Source organism: Lissotriton helveticus, chromosome 5_1, assembly GCF_964261635.1.
Source record: "Lissotriton helveticus chromosome 5_1, aLisHel1.1, whole genome shotgun sequence".
Taxonomy (NCBI): domain Eukaryota; kingdom Metazoa; phylum Chordata; class Amphibia; order Caudata; family Salamandridae; genus Lissotriton; species Lissotriton helveticus.
The window spans coordinates 336,649,283-336,665,873 of record NC_136065.1 but is presented as its reverse complement, the minus strand read 5'-3'; the positions used below and the strand labels follow the sequence as shown (position 1 = coordinate 336,665,873).

The window sequence follows — 16,591 nt, the reverse complement described above, 5'->3', positions numbered from 1 at the left end:
CGCGGAAGGCATGACATCAGCCCAAAGAAAAACAGAAGGCCTATTCTCAGGGCCAAGTCTGTGCAACAAGTCCAGCAAAACACACACACAGGCAACAAGGGCCGTCCAGCAGGCAACAAGGGCCGTCCAGCAGCCAACAATGCCAAAGTCCCAGCAAGGAGGACTCAATGGCCAGCAAATACCACCTAAAGCAAGGGCATCCAAAAGGCCCAACCCCAGCTCAGCTCAGCAGTCACTGAGGAGGGGAAAGAGAAGGAGGAGGAGAATAAGGGGGAGGAGGAGGAGTAGGAGGTGAAGGAGGACGGAGCTCTGCCAGGAACCACTGGATGGCAGAGTCAGCCTGAGCATGGAACAACAGGCTGCCATCAAACGGAAGATCAATGAGCCGCTCCCGAATATTCTAAGGGAACACACCGTCCCGAAGCCAAGCATGGCGATGGAGGGCTACTGAGGAAGCCATAGCCCGGCCCAACACCTCAGAGATGTCCAGAGCGGAGCGGAGAATAAACGCCGCTAGATCCCGGCCATCCAAAGCATGATGCCGTAGGTCCACCTGAACAGTCACCTGGGAAGCCGCTGAACCCAGAGACTCAGCCGAATCCCACAGACAAGAGGAGGCCCTTGCCAATACACACAAGGTGTTAAGGGTCCGCAGGGTCACCATGGTCGAGGCAAACATGTTGCACCCCCAAGAGTCCAGCCAGCGGGCCTCCCGGGACGGCGGAGTCAACAGTGGCGGCAGGGAGAGAAAAGCAGTCCTCAAGAGTGGACTGGCAGCAGAGGGATGGAGGGAGAGGCACGCTGGGTCACATGGCGCCGGAAGGTGACGATGCAGAATGCGTTGAGGCACCGGATCTCCCGAGGCTGGGCGCCTCCAAGCTCCCTCCAGGAAAGAAAGGAGCAAACTCTCAAAGGGGAGTAAGATCTCCCTCTCTCTATAGCCCTGGTGGAAAACCTCCAAGAGATGGTCTGCCGGAAAATGAGCAGTGGGGTCCCCCATGAGCACAATGCCCACAGCCGTGGACACTGGGTGTGTGAAGTAGGGCCCTGCGGAGAAGAAATCAGCTCCTCCGTGGGTGACGGCTGTAGACTAAGAAGTCCATCCCCGAAGCCAAGCGGGACGGGCAAGGGCCAGACCTGAAAGCCAGAAGGCACTGAAGAATGGGGTACCTGCCGCTCCTCCGACGAGCATCTCGGCCTCAGAAAGGGCGGGGAGCCACCCTTCGACGCCGGTGAAAAAGACACCAAGCGGCGGCCAGTCTACGGGGAAGAGGACACCAAAATGCAGCCAGCCTCTGGAGAATAGGGGCCGTCCGTAGACGAATCCGCTGCATGACCTCTGTGTGGAGCTGTGGAGTCTGCACCCTGAGGTAGGACACCAGCACCATCCGGCGCCGAAGGAGAGTCCGGATTGGGCGCCTCCAAGTTACACCACACCGGGGACCGGAGCCGAAGTGGTCAAAGGGCGTCGCCGACTCGACCTCTGCCGAGGCAGCCGCCTGCATGGAGGGACGAGAGGGACCGGGTGACTGACCCGAAGTTCTCCGCCAGCCTTGGCCCAGAATGTTGCAGAGGCAGTCCGGCGACCCATCTGGTGGCACCAGAGATGACTCCCACTCGCCCTCCGATGAGGCAGCCGCCCGCGGGGAGGAACGAGACAGGCGTCCCCACCCCACCTCGGCCAAGAGTGGGACGAGAAGGGGTGACCGACCCTTGTGGCGCTGCCTGAAGCTGACACTGGCGCCTGGTCAGACCTGGACTAGGCCGCCGCCTGCCCAGAGGGCTGAGCGGGGCTCGGGGATGCGACTCGAGCCCCGGCGACCTCCTGCGACACCACAGGGACTCCCGTAGGAGTTTGCGGCGAGGCAGAGGCGCCGTGGAGCGAAGGAGGGACCCCAGAGGGGCCGTACCCCTAAAGTACCACATCCTCCAAGCCTGGATCTAACCCAGTCGACCCCAAAGCCGGCGGCAGCGGCGCCGCGGAGGGCCCAGCGCGAGGCAAGGGATCCGCCGACGCCCCAGTAAGGGAAGGAGGAGGAGACGCCAACGAGGCTTTCAAAGCTGTCGCGTATTTCTCCAACTGGACTCTCGACACTCCCTCACCGGGAAACAGTGGATAGGAGGACGACACACAGGGCTGCATCACCCACGGAGAGTACACGCCCCCGGAAGGCCGAACACCAGCCCCCGGGGACAAACTGCGACTCTTATCCACTGGGGAGCGACGCACTCGTGACATCGGAGAAGGACGAGGAAGACGGCCACGGCCGTATCTGAAGCCGTCTGCCAAAGCTGATCGAGGGGAGGAGGTCGACCTGGAGAGAGGCGCCAATAGAAGTTTCATGCAGCGCTTCCGCCGCGGCTTCGGCTTCAACTGCTGACACGCCTCACAATCAGTGGTGCCGTGATCCTCCCCTAAACACCACATACAAATGAGATGAGGGTACGTCGTCGACAAAAGATGCCCACGCGACGTGCATGTTTTAAAGCCCAAAGGCATTCACACACTGTTCCACCAGTACAGAAGACAATTGGTGAAGAAAAAAGGGCCCCAAACAGGCCCGCAGCAAGACCGGATCCGCGTTGCATGCGGAAAAGGAAAAAGTTGACGTGGGCGTGCAGGGGTGGGGCTTATATGACCACGCTGACGTCACTTGCGCGGACGACGCCTGGGCAGAGTCGCGTGATGTCGCCCCGCCCCCGGCATGCTGTGGCAAAAAAAGTTTCCGGATCCAGTTTCACGCCTGGGGATAATTCTAAGTGAAGAAATCTGCGGCTAGTAGTCTCTATCAGATTCTTAATTTAATCGAAAGTGTTTTTTCTCTATAATGTATGGATCACTTTTCATCATTTATCAAGTGTAATTGGAGTCCAAGCAGGCCCAGTGTATCTATGGAATTTTCGTGCAATTGATGAGGACGGTCTTGAGCAATTTATGTAAAAATATCACGTCTGAGAAGTTCAAATTATACAAGTTCTGAAACAGACTTCAAATATAGTCTTTTGAACAAGGAAATCCTTAACGAATCACCACAAAATGTCATATGTATATGCATGTCCGTTCCAGGCCATTAAACTAGTTTGAATGTTTTTGTTCTTAAAATCACTAATAAAGTCATACAAGTATGAGCTTGCCCAGTTTCAAGCAGATTGGTCAAGGGATGCAACATAAATCATAGAGTATGCCAAAAATGGCATTCCTCTCTCAAAATCCCAAAGTATCTAGTTTGCTCACTGACGCAGCAGATACTGCTTAACAGATGGACATCAACTTTGGAAAGGTAGGTCCACATTACAATAGTTGTTTGCTTTGATGTAAGTTCAACATCCAGGTTTGGAAATATTTCCCAAAAAATGGGACACAAGTATACCTTAATAACATTCATCTCCAGAAAACATGTTTTTAACTTGATATGGGCTTTTGAAAGAATGTTGAGAGCTGAAAAGTTTTGCCCGGATTGCCACTTTGAAGTTCTTTAACTCACAGAAAATTTCATAAAAATTGGCAGGACACAGGAATAGAATTGAAGAGCTATGTGACAGCAGGGTGGCCTTGTCGTATGACAACCATGGCGTAACCCATACATGTGGGATTGCCATTTAAAACAAAACATCTTATGAACTGATCTGCACATTTCTGGGCATCCAATGTAAAGACCGTGTACATCTTTAAAGATTTCTGCATACCTGCTGAATGTGCTCTTCCTTTTAAAAAGATGGTCTACAATAGAGTTAACCCCTGTTAATAGGAGGTACATTTAATGTACACCTCCAGCTCTGAGGAGGGTGGCTTCTGCTCTCCCCATCAGGAGATGAGGTGATGTGGTGGTAGCTGAAAATCAATGATACAAAGTCTTTCTACCTGTACTGCAGTGGGACTTCTGTTTTTCCACAATAAGTGGCTCTCTAAGTCCCCATAACTGGATTCCATTTATCTGTTCTGCTTTATGAATTGTGTTTGTTGCATGTCAGTGACACCTTCACTGTATTTGACATGACTGGTGGACGTCCATAACAATAGCGTGTGCATGGTAAAACAAGCTTGTTTGGTTTCTTAGCCGTCCAGTGCTGAATTAGTTTTTTTTTTAAGTACAGGGGCCTAAAGTTTTCATTAGAAGCCAACGGATGATTGCTTGGGTTGTCAAAAAAAAGGCTGCATATAGTCTTGATTCCACTTCATACCTCTTTCTTCCACCAACGTACACTTCCTTTCTCTTTACCTCATAGAGCAGGATCGTTTGTATCTTTGCTTTTAAACCTTTATCAATGTTTTCCTATTTTTCTCTTCCTTTCCCTTACCCCATTTTCGTCTTTTCACTCTCTTCCTTTAGGCCGAAGTCTTATGATAAATGAGTACTGGTGGTCACCACCATTACGCAATGTTGCCAGCTGTCTTGTCTGACTGCACCGGACTGCCTTCAGGAACCGGTTTCTTAGGTCTTTCTCTCCATATGTTACCTGGTAGGTGGATTGCAGTTTACCCATCTTTTCCATTCTCTAATGGAGGATTCTACTAGGGCGTGCAATTCTGTCTAACTTTCGATGATTTTGTCAACTAAAAACCATGACGGGCTGCATAATTCTGAGCCTGATATACTCGAGATCCTGACCGACCCATCCCCACAGCCTACAAAAATGAATGGACAAAAGAAAAAAATGCACTTCATCCTAATATTGATCCAATTTTGAACTTTGAACAAACTAGAAGTTTGGTTATTCAAACCTTCCCCCACCTGTTTCCTCCAAGTTGGATAAATACTGCCACCAACAAGCCTGTAACTCGTACATCATCTGTATCTTGGGATATCCTTTACATCAATGCTGGTAAGAAATTTGCCAGGGACAGAGACTTTGCTGGTGGGCTATTCACCCACAGTAGAGGCAAAGCCAGGATCTCTGCGAAACCTTGCTGTTGCGACCACAGCACAGGAGTAGATGAGATGACCTTCTGCCACCTGCAGAAGGCCTGACTGACTGATAAATCTACATGGAGGATGCTGTAATGTATTGCTTGGCTGGATAACAGACTAAAACTAGCCTGGCTTGTAGAGCTACAGCAGTGCTTTGTATCTTCCTCTCTGTACACAAGAGCCACCCACAATCCATCCAGTATCTTTAGGGAACCCTGATTCTGACTCATCCAGCACTCTCTGGTATGCTAAATATGGAGGTCATTGCACAGATAGAGAATGGCATGCACAATCTGTGATGTTATTGGTGATATTGTTTTGGGTGTCATCTGTGATACCATCATAGATAGTTATGTCACACAAGGAAAGACAATTGCATGGTGGTTATTCTTGCATGGCCAATGATAATTGGCAAGATTTTTTGGACTTAGGGTTTAAGATCATAAACATAAAGCTGCTTCAAAATAGTTGTTCTACTGAGAATTTGCTAAATGTTTTATGTCATAGGTTAATAAGCAATCCTAGAAGACAAAAATAACGTAGCTCTAGAAATATTTTTCAATTAAAATCTTACATTTTGTAATCATATAAATTACCGTGTGGTACTGGATGCAAACACGTTACCTCGTGCCATGCCACATGCCTAGTAATGATGAACAGCATACATACAGAGCTGGCCAGCATTTTTCTTTGAATCTAGTTTTTTGTTCACATACAAACTAACTGTGTAAATGTTTCTATATAAAATGTGCCTATTTCATCCCAATGGGTACCGCACCCAGCCATCCCTCTAGGTCGAGTGTTCACAGCCAGCCACACTACCACACCCTCCCTCCATGACCTCAACAGAAGGTTAAGAACGGGGTCTACTTACAGAGCATTGTGAATCCTGAAGTAGCTGAAGGGGGTCAAAAATTGCTCAATTCCTACCTCAGTAAGCTGGGTCCGACAGAACTGCCATGCACTCCATGGATCTGTGTTTGACCTCATGATCACCGGTTCAATTACAGCAGGTCTACAAAGCCTTTAATTTTTCTGAGGTAAACGAAATGAGTTGGGTAATGATAAATATCTGGTATATATTGCCATTATGCCCTACACGGTGGAAATGCACTTTGCAAAAACATTTAATGCTTTGGCTTAGTCAAATCTGGATCCACAAATCAGTCCAGAATCCAAATTGCAATATATAAAAAGTGCTCTGAACCCAAGTTTTCTTTTTGAAACCTCAAGATAGATTTTCACTAAATCAAACAGGATCCCGGATTAAGAAATAATACTGAAAATCTTGTCAAGGTTCTGTGTCAATCAGTCCAGTAGTTTTCGCGGTGTTGGTGTGTTGAGACCACCAATGAAAATGTAAAGAGGAAAGTTGGGATGACCCTTAAAACACAACTCTCTCCATCCTACCACATGACTAATCTGCATCAAACTTCCAAGAACCAATGTAGGTGGACTGAGTACGATTTTTATTTTTTAAGTTTCAGCAGGGTGACTTACTTAGGTTCTTTCAACGTAAACATGATAGAATCATTATCAACCCTGTGAAATTGTTAGAACGTTACAAATGTGCATATATTTATACACACCAGATGCATCTACCGAGATTAAGAGAGATAAACAGAATCAATTAATAAAAGGCAGACAGAAGATAAGAGGCAGAAAACTTTGAAAATGAAGCAGACACAACCTGCTTTATGTACACCCTCTTAAACTCCTGACAACTCACGGGGTGTTTCCTTTCAAGGCAGCATGGTGGAGCACGTTGAAGCCCTGGCGGTTCTGTACTGTGAAGTCTATGTTGGGCACATCTGTCAGAATCTCGATAATGCTTGTGAAGTCAGCAGTGATAGCATAGTGTAGTGGCGTGTCCCCAAATGAATCCTAGGAATAAAACAAAGAGCAATGCTATGTAACATTGCATTATAAGCACAACAGTACAATATGAAAATGACAGCTTGCAGGCACATACATCCTAGTGGTTAGAGAAGGGACAATATAAGTAACATAGAATCCCACACACATCCCACATTATGATACCATAGTGTAGGGTCATAAGCCCAAATAAATTCCAAGCATTAAAGTTTTCGAACATAGTCACACACTCAGCCCCAGCAATTATGCATCTTTGGAGGAATTTGTTATGATCACTGTTTCAGACCTCAGCCATAGGCCGTGCAAGGATTCGCGCACACTGAAACATTCACATCACACAATATTTCAGGCCAATTCCAAAACTGTGGCAATATGCAGGCTTGTTGAAGTTGGCTTCAGAGGTGATGTCATCAGTGCATGAACCATTTACCATATTATCATGTATTGCTGAGAGTAATTGGGAGGAATATAATTGAGGGTTCCAGCCTAACAGGGGAGACTTGGTGGTTTCCCACTGAGTGCAGTTAAATAGTACACTAATTTAGAGCGACAGTTAAAAAACACCAGTCTCCTGCAGCAAGCACCGCAGAATTATTTACAGTTTCTGGTTTTCGAAAGAAAACTGATAAGTAAAGTTTGATTTAAATGGAAAGGTGATATAACTTTTGGTAGGTACTTTAGGTTTGTGCGTAAACGCACTTTATCTGGGAACGCTTGAAAATACGGTTCTTCAATAGTGAACGCATGTTTTTCGCTAATCCTTCGTAGGGAGGTTATTGCTACGAGGAAAGCCATCTTCCATTTTTTTTTTTTATAGAATTTTTATTATTTTTAATTCTTTCATACCTTTCATCTCTTAACTACTAGTACAGCCATTACGCAGATGGCTCAGTAGGCAATGTACAAGGCCTTCTACATCTCTCAGTCATTACATACCCCAACTGTCCGAACCCCCCCCTTCCACCCCCGTCAGTGTGCTCTTACTTAGTCAGCCCCGTCAACAACTTCTAATTCATCCTAACTTGCTACCCATCCAACAAGAGAAAGGGAAAAAAAAATTCAAACAAGCAGGAAGTTCCATTGAGTAAATGTACGTTCTTCATGCCTCCGCACTTGCCCGTTAGTACCTCTAAGCCTGGAACGTGCCAGGCGGTCTCCTTTTCGTATTGCAGGTGTGTGCCCCGTATCACTCTGTACTACTTATGAATTCGCCATATGCACTCTCTCTCTCCGATCTAACTCTCCCCCCTCTTCCTCCTCTTCATCATCCCTGTCCAGGGCCTGCAGTTCTGCCACCAACGCTCCCCATGCCCTCGCTGCCTCTAAAGCTTTTTCATTCGTAGTGCGCTTAGCTAGTTGTAAGCGAAGCGTCCCTTCACTCCCTGCCCAATGTAGAAAACTGGATCGCCATCTCAAAAAGCTAGGTCCCGCTTTTGACTTCCAGTGCATAGTGAGCTCCCGTTTAGCCATTATTAACCCCAAATCGTAAAAATTACTCGTAATCTTAGTGCTGGGAGTATGTGGGAACCAGAGCAATAAGCAAGTCCCCATCTCCGCCTCAATCGCGCGTCCTGTCACCCGATTTAAGCATCCCACCACCTCTTCCCAGTAGGACGCCAGCCCCGCACAAGACCAGAACATATGACTGAAATCAGCTCCCTTGGTGTTACACCATGGGCACGGTGAGCGGGAACCCCCAAAATACTGTAGGATTTTAACCGGCGTCAGGTAGGCCCTATGTAATGTAAAGAATTGCACTAGTTAAAACTTGACATTACGCGTGCCTTTCCAAGTACGCCGCAGTCATTGCGGCCATGTCGTCTCCGGTATAGGTCTGCCAATATCCGCCTCCCATTTGCCTTAAAGGGCATCCAGGGGTGGCAACCGCTCGGTCGACAGTCGCCTGTAGAGGCACGTGATAGCCTTAAACGAACCGGCTGCCATGGTTACATATTGGCAGCCCAACAACGTCGGGTACTCCGATAATCCCATCTTCCATCGTCGTTGAATCCTTGCTACCAAGGCAGTGTGCAGTAAATAGTCTCCCTGCGGTAACTCGAACGTGCTCTGCAAGTCTTGGAATGATAACAGAGCCCCGTCCCTATACAAGTCCCCCAACATGTGGACTCCAAGCTCCTCCCAGACCGCCAACGCGGACCAGTCCCCTCCACGTGGAAGGGCTGTGCACATGCCCAGAGGAATCTCCGGGGCATACGGACAGGGGAACCCTGCTCGTTTCTGGCTCCTGTTCCAACACAAGCAGAGAGTACGCTCCTCAAGAGTAAGCTGGTCAAGACAGATCTTCTGCTGAACAACTATAAATGACAGCACGTGCCGGGGAATCACTCGACCCTGTGGCCCTTCCGGGGCCCCTGAACTCCCGAGCCACCGCCTGCGTGAGCCACTGTAGTTGCGCCGCCAGATAGTACCATTCGAAATCGGGGACCGCCAGTCCCCTGTCTGCTCTTGGTCGCATCAGGGTATTCAGTGCGACCCGCCTCCTACCTGAGCCCCAAATAAACTCTGTGGTCAAGACCCTGAGCTTCTGAAAAAAAAACGCCGGAATCCACACAGGCAGTGTACGGAAGAAGTAGAGCAAACGTGGCAGCACCACCATTTTCAGCAGCGCTGCCCTCCCAGCCACCGACAGCGGAAGAGTTCGCCAGAACTCCATGCTGCTCCGAAGCCCCCTCATCGCCCTACCCACATTAACCTCTAAGAGGTCAGGCTGAGTGGGGTAAATGCGGGCACCCAAGTATGGCAAGCACTGAGGCTCCCACCGCAAGTCCCCCACTGTTAGAGGCTCCCGACCCCCAGGAGCCAAAGGGAACAAACAGGTCTTACTCCAATTCACCCTTTACCCCGAGAGATCGCCGAACTCCCGAAGCAGGCCCCGGAGCCCCCGTAGAGAGTCATTCGCATCCGCCCAATACAGCAATAGATCATCCGCATACAGGGAGATGTAATGGATCGCCCCTCGTAGCGATAGGCCTTCGTAGTATCGTCCCAATCTGGCATGCGCCGCCAGCGGTTCAATTGCCAGTGCAAACATTAATGGCGATAAGGAGCAGCCCTGCCGGGTGCCTCTCCCAACCCGATAAGCCGTCGAGATGGTAGGCCCTGTACGAAACCTAGCCGTAGCAGAATCGTGTAACAGTTGGGTCCACCTGACAAACCGATCCCCAGGCCAAATACTTGCAGTACCTGAAACAGATACGGCCATTCTACACTGTCAAAGGCCTTCTCAATGTCAACCGATAATACCACCGCACCCGGCACTCTGTCGTGTTCATCCCCCATAACCCTGATCAGTTGGCGTATACACGTCGCCATGTTCCTGGTGGGAACGAAACCCGCTTGATCAGGGTGTACCAGAGTGCACATGTGTTCCAACAGACGCGTCGCAAGAATCCTACTCAGGATTTTGTAATCCACTGTGAGCATCGAAAGCCGCCGGTATGCCGACTGAGAGCAGGGATCCCCAACTCGCTTCAACAGTGGCACTATAATCGCCTCCCTGGCGGTCGAGGGCAGCCTACCTACTTCCCAGGCCTCACTGTACACTGAATGCAAGTGCGGTGCAAGGAGGTCCACATATGCCGCGTAAAACTCTACCGGGATGCCATCCTCCCCCGGTGTCTTCCACTTAGCCATATGCTTGATCGCTGTTCGGATCTCACCCAATGATATTGCCTCTCCCAGTCTGTCCCCTTGTGCAGGGTCCAACCGTGGGAGTTGCGCTGTCAAGAGAAAGTCATTGACGCCGTCTGGCAGCCCATGCATCGTGCTTCGGTAGAGACGTGTAGTAAGCCAGAAACTGCGCATTAATCTCCTTCTGCGAGTGTACTAGGTCCCCGTCCACCGTGGTCAGTGATAAAATCGGAGTACCCCGGGGTGCTGGATTAGCCAGCCACGCCAACAGGGATCCTACCCTGTCTCTCTCTGCGTGGGCCCGCACCAAGTACTCCCTGTAATCAAAGCAGCGTAACCTTTCAACCTGAGCGCCGCAAGAACAGCTTCCTGCCCTCCCATATTCGTGTGACTATCCTTCTCAGCCTGACTCAGAAGAGCCTCCTCCCGACCTATGTCCCGCAGTAACGTTTTGTGAGCCCCCCGCTGTGGACGAGATACACACTCCGTGCACCACCGCTTTAAAAGCATCCCATTCGTGGGCCCTACTCGATGCCGATCCAGCGTTCTTCGCGAAGTAATGCGCGACGCCGTCCCGGACCTCAGCACTAAAAACCGGGTCCTCCAGTGTCACAGGGTTCAAGCGCCATGTGGGAACCGCCTGTCGCTGCCTGGACCATCGTACCCCTACTAAGCAAGGGTTGTGATCAGAGATTGTCTTCGCCAAATACTCACTATGACAAGTCAGCTCCTGAGCTCATGGAGAGCACAAGATACTGTTGAGTCGCACATGTAAATCATGCGGTACTGAATAAAACGAGTAATCTCTAGCCTCGGGGTGATGTGTTCGCCAGGTATCGACTAAACCCCAGGCGCTCTGCCACTCGCGTCGTACCTTCGCCAATCGGTGAACCGAAGATTGTGCGAACGGAGGATGGGACCGATCTAATTGTATGTCAGTGATTGAATTAAAATCGCCCCCTAAAAACACTGTGCCCGTCAGGAACGACGCCAGCTTCCCAGACAATCGCGAGAAGAAAGCGGACTGATCGACATTTGGGGCATACACCCTACACAGTACCACATCCCTTCCATCTAGCCGTCCCTGTACTGCCACAAACCTACCCTCTGGGTCCACCACTGTAGTTAAAGGTTGGAAGGGAACACCTGACCTCACCCAAACTAAAGTTCCCCTCGCAAATGCAGAGTAGGTGGTGTAAAACAGTTGGCCCCTCCATCTACGTTGTAGTGCCCGCCCCTCAGCCTGATCAATGTGGGTTTCTTGCAAAAAGGCCACCTGGATCCCCCTACGTACTAAATAGGCATGCACCTTGTAACGTTTCGTCATGGAGTTCAACCCCCGCACATTCCAGGTGATACATTTCAACTCAAGTCGGGTCCCCATATCGGAGCATACAAAAGAACAATCTCCTTCCAAGCTTAGCAGGCACACTGACAGGTCTCTGAAACCCCAAACTTCCCCAACAAACCCCCATCCCTCCCCTCCCCAGAACAGGTTCTAAACTGTAGTTACCCATCCAAACCCACTCCCGAATAACGGGAACTCTCTGGTAGCTACCAGAGTCTCACAACTAGCGTGAGGTCGAGGGGTTGGCCCTACACCTGGACAAGCCGGACAACGATCTCACTGACCTTCCGTCCGCGCTCAGCCTCAAGTGTAAAATCCCCTCCAGTGTCGCCCTGTCCCAGACGAGCCCCCGACCAAGCAACCCCCGCTCCCAACTCTCTAGACAATGACATAGTGGATCAAACCCTCCGCCATCGTGTCCAGGGCCCCCCCCCCCATACAGCGACCAGGAATACACCCTCTTACTACATGTCCATCGGAGCCAAAAGTGTTCACTCGTCCAGAAGGCCATCAGTAGTTCCCGGAGTGACATGAGGCATGTTCCCGGATCCGTCCTCCGAGCCCTCCGATACCAACTCATCGGACCCCCGCTGAGAACCTGAGTCCACCAATGAAGCAGCAGCAGTCGCTCCGGATATGATGGAGACCGCCTGGAGGGCCGCCCGTCGCTCCAAGTCAGTCTGCGACGTCGACGGCGTCCGGCCATCTGCCGCTTGTTTCCTGAGTCGTCGGCCTCTACGGGACCTCGGTTGGGTTTTTGTTGTTTTCTCCATCCCCTTAGAACCATCTGTCCCAGCTCGGTACATCTCTATCCAGTGCCATGCTTCATCTGGCGTGCTATAGAAGGACGTTTTGCCGTCGACCATCACTTTCAGGCGGGCCGGGAACAGGAGAGCATACTGTATACCCTCATTGCGGAGGGCCCTCTTGACCGCCAGGAATGAAGAACGACTGCGCTGTACTTCATAAGAATAATCAGGATAAATGGAGACAGAGGCATTGTCCACCCGATAAGGGTCCGCTGCCCGCGCTTTCTGCAGGATGGCGTCCCGATCTTTGAAGTGCAATAGACGCGCCACCACAGGGCGAGGGGGTCGGCCATGAGCCAGCGGGCGGGCCGGCACCCGATGAGCTCGCTCCAAGGTATAGAACTGTGACAAGCACTCTGGAGTCATCACATCTCGCAACCATGCTTCCAGATAGGTAATCATACTGTCTCCTTTGACTTTTTCGGGCAGGCCCATCACCTGTATGTTGTTGCGCCGATTGCGCCCTTCGGCATCCTCAGCTCTCTTTTCCAATTGCTGCACTCTCCGCAACAAGTCTCCCATAGCCGCGTCGGTCGCCTTCTGGGCCGGCTCCAGCACCCCCAAGGTGAGTTCCGTGGTCTTGACGCGATCCACCAATTTGCCATGGTCCGCTCGTAGTAATCCCAAACCCGTCGACACCTGCGATATGTCATTACGTAGTGCGTCCTCGGGTCCGAAATGGCCCGCAATATTTGATCCAACTGCTGCAGTCCCACCGCCGTCGTCCCAGACTGTCCGGGAGTCCCTCGCCGGGGTCAGAGGGCGCCGTCCCAGTTTTACGCGGTTTACCCATAGTGTAGATCCCAACAGCTGTCTAGGATGGCCATCAACTGGACGTTCACAGCAGCAGTTCCTCCCGGCCTAAACATCGGTACGGGCAATATGCTGGCACCACTTCACGTCAGCACAGCACCAGCGGTGCAGAGCACTCCGTCGGAGGACAGCTACAATCACAAGTGGGCAGTGCAAGGGGTCACTCACCACCAGGGGTCAGATAAGTCCAGTCAGGCCGAGATCCCAGACATACAGCTCGCCGTCACCACCTCTTCTCCACGCTAGCCCCCGACACCACAGGCCACCACTTGCGTCGCCTCTCCAACCTCCCAGCAACAGGCGCCACAGGGGGGTTGAATCTGTGTTCTCCACAGCACACACTGGTGCTCCGACTTAGTCGCCCTCTGGAACTGCCGTCACTCCCGGGCGTCCTCAAGATAAAGGGGGGGCAGGAGCGGCAAGACCTTTGCCCCACCGCCTAGCTCCACTGGTCAACCCCCGGCCTCTCCGCCAGCCGCAAGGGCCTCCAGTCGCTGCCCCCGGATGAAAGCAAAGTCCGCTTGCCCCCTGAAACTCAGGCCGCAGCCCCGACCAGCACAGAAGCACACTCGAGGAGCGAGAAGGGGTGGGGGAGGGGAGCTCACCGCGGCTCCCCTGTCAGCCACTCCACCAGCCGTGGGGGGTCCCACGTCACTTTCCCCCAGTGGCCGCCAAAGTCACAGGGAAGGGGGGAGTCCTCACTGCCACTGCTGCCGCGTCCTTCCGCCGAGGACAGTTGCGTCCATCCAGTCCTGCCGCTCCCGTTAGCGTCTGAGGAGCCTGTACCTCCGCAGCGGCCCAGCACGCCGCGCCGGCCAGCTCCCGGTACTCCTCCGCCGCCAGGGTCCCCCTCTGGACGGCCCCCACAGCCCACGCCGCAGTCCAGCCCACTGTGACCCTCCACAGTGCGGAGGCAGCAGCGTCCAAGCGCCTCGGTACCAGGCGCGTCCACGTCCGGCCCCCTCTCCTCCTATCCTCAGTAATCACCTGAGGCCGGGGATGCCAGTTCCGGCAGGCAACACTAGGGCAGCAGTTTAAAACAGGATAATTCACGAGGCAGGCACGAAGCTCTCAGCTCACGCGTCCGTTCCTGCCGGTGGTCAAGCCACGCCCCCAGGAAAGCCATCTTCCATGTTGAGAATTGTATTTGACAGTTATGAAGTGTCTCAGATGGTGGCCCCATGAGTCTTGTTAACATATAGTTTAAGTTCCATGTAGGTACAGGTGGAGTACGAGGTGGAATTACTCTTTTTAATCCTTCCATGAAGGCTTTGATAACATGAATGCGGAAAAGGGAATGATGCTTCTTGTTTTGTAGATACACTGCAATGGCTGGTAAATGTAGGTGTGTGGAGGTATATGCTAAATGCGCCTTTTGTAACTGTAAAAAGTAACAAACTAGTTGTTGTTTTGTTGGAGAGGATGGTTTAATGTTTTGTGAAGCACAATAGTGAACAAAACATTTCCATTTAGCATCATAGAAAGCCCTTGTATTTAGAGTTCTGCATCTTTTAACATAACATAACATGTGTATTTGTAAAGCGCTCGTTCACCCCTAACGGGGTATCTTAGCGCGGAATAACAGATGTTTATTATTCCACAACTCAATGGTACTCATTTTATTGACCTCAGATGGATGAAAGGCTGAGTGGACCCACCGGGATTTGGATGCATTAGTACACTGAGCCACCCAACCCGGCATTTTAAAACAATCATGCATTCTGGGGATAGATTTAAGTATCCAAACTCTATGACTTCAGGAGCAAGATTGCAAGACTGAGCTGCTGAGTGTTGGTATGTCTCACCCTGCCCCCGGTGTGAGCGAGAAGGTTTGGATAGTTGGGTGGCTTCTTGTGAGGCACTAGGGATAGCTCTAGTAGCATTGCGTACCATGGTTGTCGAGTCTATGTGAGAGCTGTAGGAAGCTGGCTCTGTATACGATATTGCTGATATGTGGTAATACCATGCATTGATCCAGGGGTTCCCCAAAAGTGTATAGGGCTCAATGTAAAACCCAAAGTTCTCTATCAGTGGCAGAGTGGGCAAGCAGCCTTAGGCCTAACACACAGGAGTGCATGACAGATATTATAGTGATCAATAATGGACACATGACTCAAGAAGGAGATAAGCCCAATTTTAGAAAATTATACTTTGTGCTTTATTTAAGACCAAGATCTTCGCAATCAGGTAAGTACATTTTTAACTAAAAATACTTATTTACTTTGAAAAAGCTACACTTCGAAACTTTTCAGCACCGTTCAATGTTATCTTATGGGATAAACAGGTTATTACGGCACTTACAAATCCAGTCTTCGGAGCCAAAAGTCAGCATGGGGCAGGTGAGTAGCAAAACTGCACCACCAGTGGCACAGAGGAGGCCATGTGCAGAGGTCAAAATTGAAGTTCACCTAATGCTTTCCAATGGGGACAGGTGGTGCCTGGTGCCACACTGCTTGCAGGTAAGTAGTTCGGTTGCAGGGGCCAAGCTTTGGGGAGCTAGATTAAGCACCAGGGGTGGGGGGTTGGGTGAATTTGGGGGCCACAAAGCAGCAGCAAACATACACCACCAGCATCACAGGGACAGCCAGGTGCAGGGTGCTATTTCGATGTTGGGCGCCTAATGCTTTTCAATGGGGATTCTTCTTTTGACAAAGAGGCTGCAGGAGGGAGACCAATGACAGCAGAGGTAAGTTGAGATGTAGGGGGTCAAAAGGGCACTGTTGATTCAGCTCACCAAGGCCAGGGGCTTCGGGTGCAGGGGTGCCTTTTGACGTGAAGTCTTCTTACCGGAGCCAGTCGATGTCAGGGGGTGTGTCTCGATTCACACTGCAGAGAACCATTGCTGAGGTCACAACCGGTCAGCTAGCGCTGGGCACTACGTCAGGATTGCTGGGGAGACCTCACTGCACAGGTGAGCCACTCAGACAGGGCTGGGGGTGACGGGTGCAGAGTGAGCAGGAGACGCAGATCCGCTGGGATCCAGGGTCCTTGGAGCTCGTTTCTTCTAGGATAGGTCCGCTGTCCACAGGAGTTTGGAGTCTTTTTCAAAAGCTGCAGTGCTCCCAGGGTTTTCAAAGCTCCCTGGCTGCAAGACTGGTCAAGGGTTCGCAGAAGCTGGAGACAGGCCAGTAGGGCTGGGGCCAAGAAAGTCAAAGTCTTCAGTCTTCTCTGCAGGGTTGTCTTCT

At 51.0% G+C, this 16,591-nt stretch overlaps 1 protein-coding gene across 10 annotated transcripts in view; it reads right to left on the bottom strand.

Annotated features, from left to right (window-relative positions):
- MIB2 (MIB E3 ubiquitin protein ligase 2) overlaps nt 1-16,591 on the bottom strand; it is a 312,619-nt gene that overhangs the window by 49,565 nt on the left and 246,463 nt on the right. For all 10 annotated transcript variants that reach the window (XM_078642419.1, XM_078642424.1, XM_078642421.1 and 7 more), the window contains one exon: nt 6,640-6,794. In XM_078642419.1, coding sequence (XP_078498545.1) covers nt 6,640-6,794 — 155 coding nt within the window. The remainder of the gene's footprint in view (nt 1-6,639; nt 6,795-16,591) is intronic.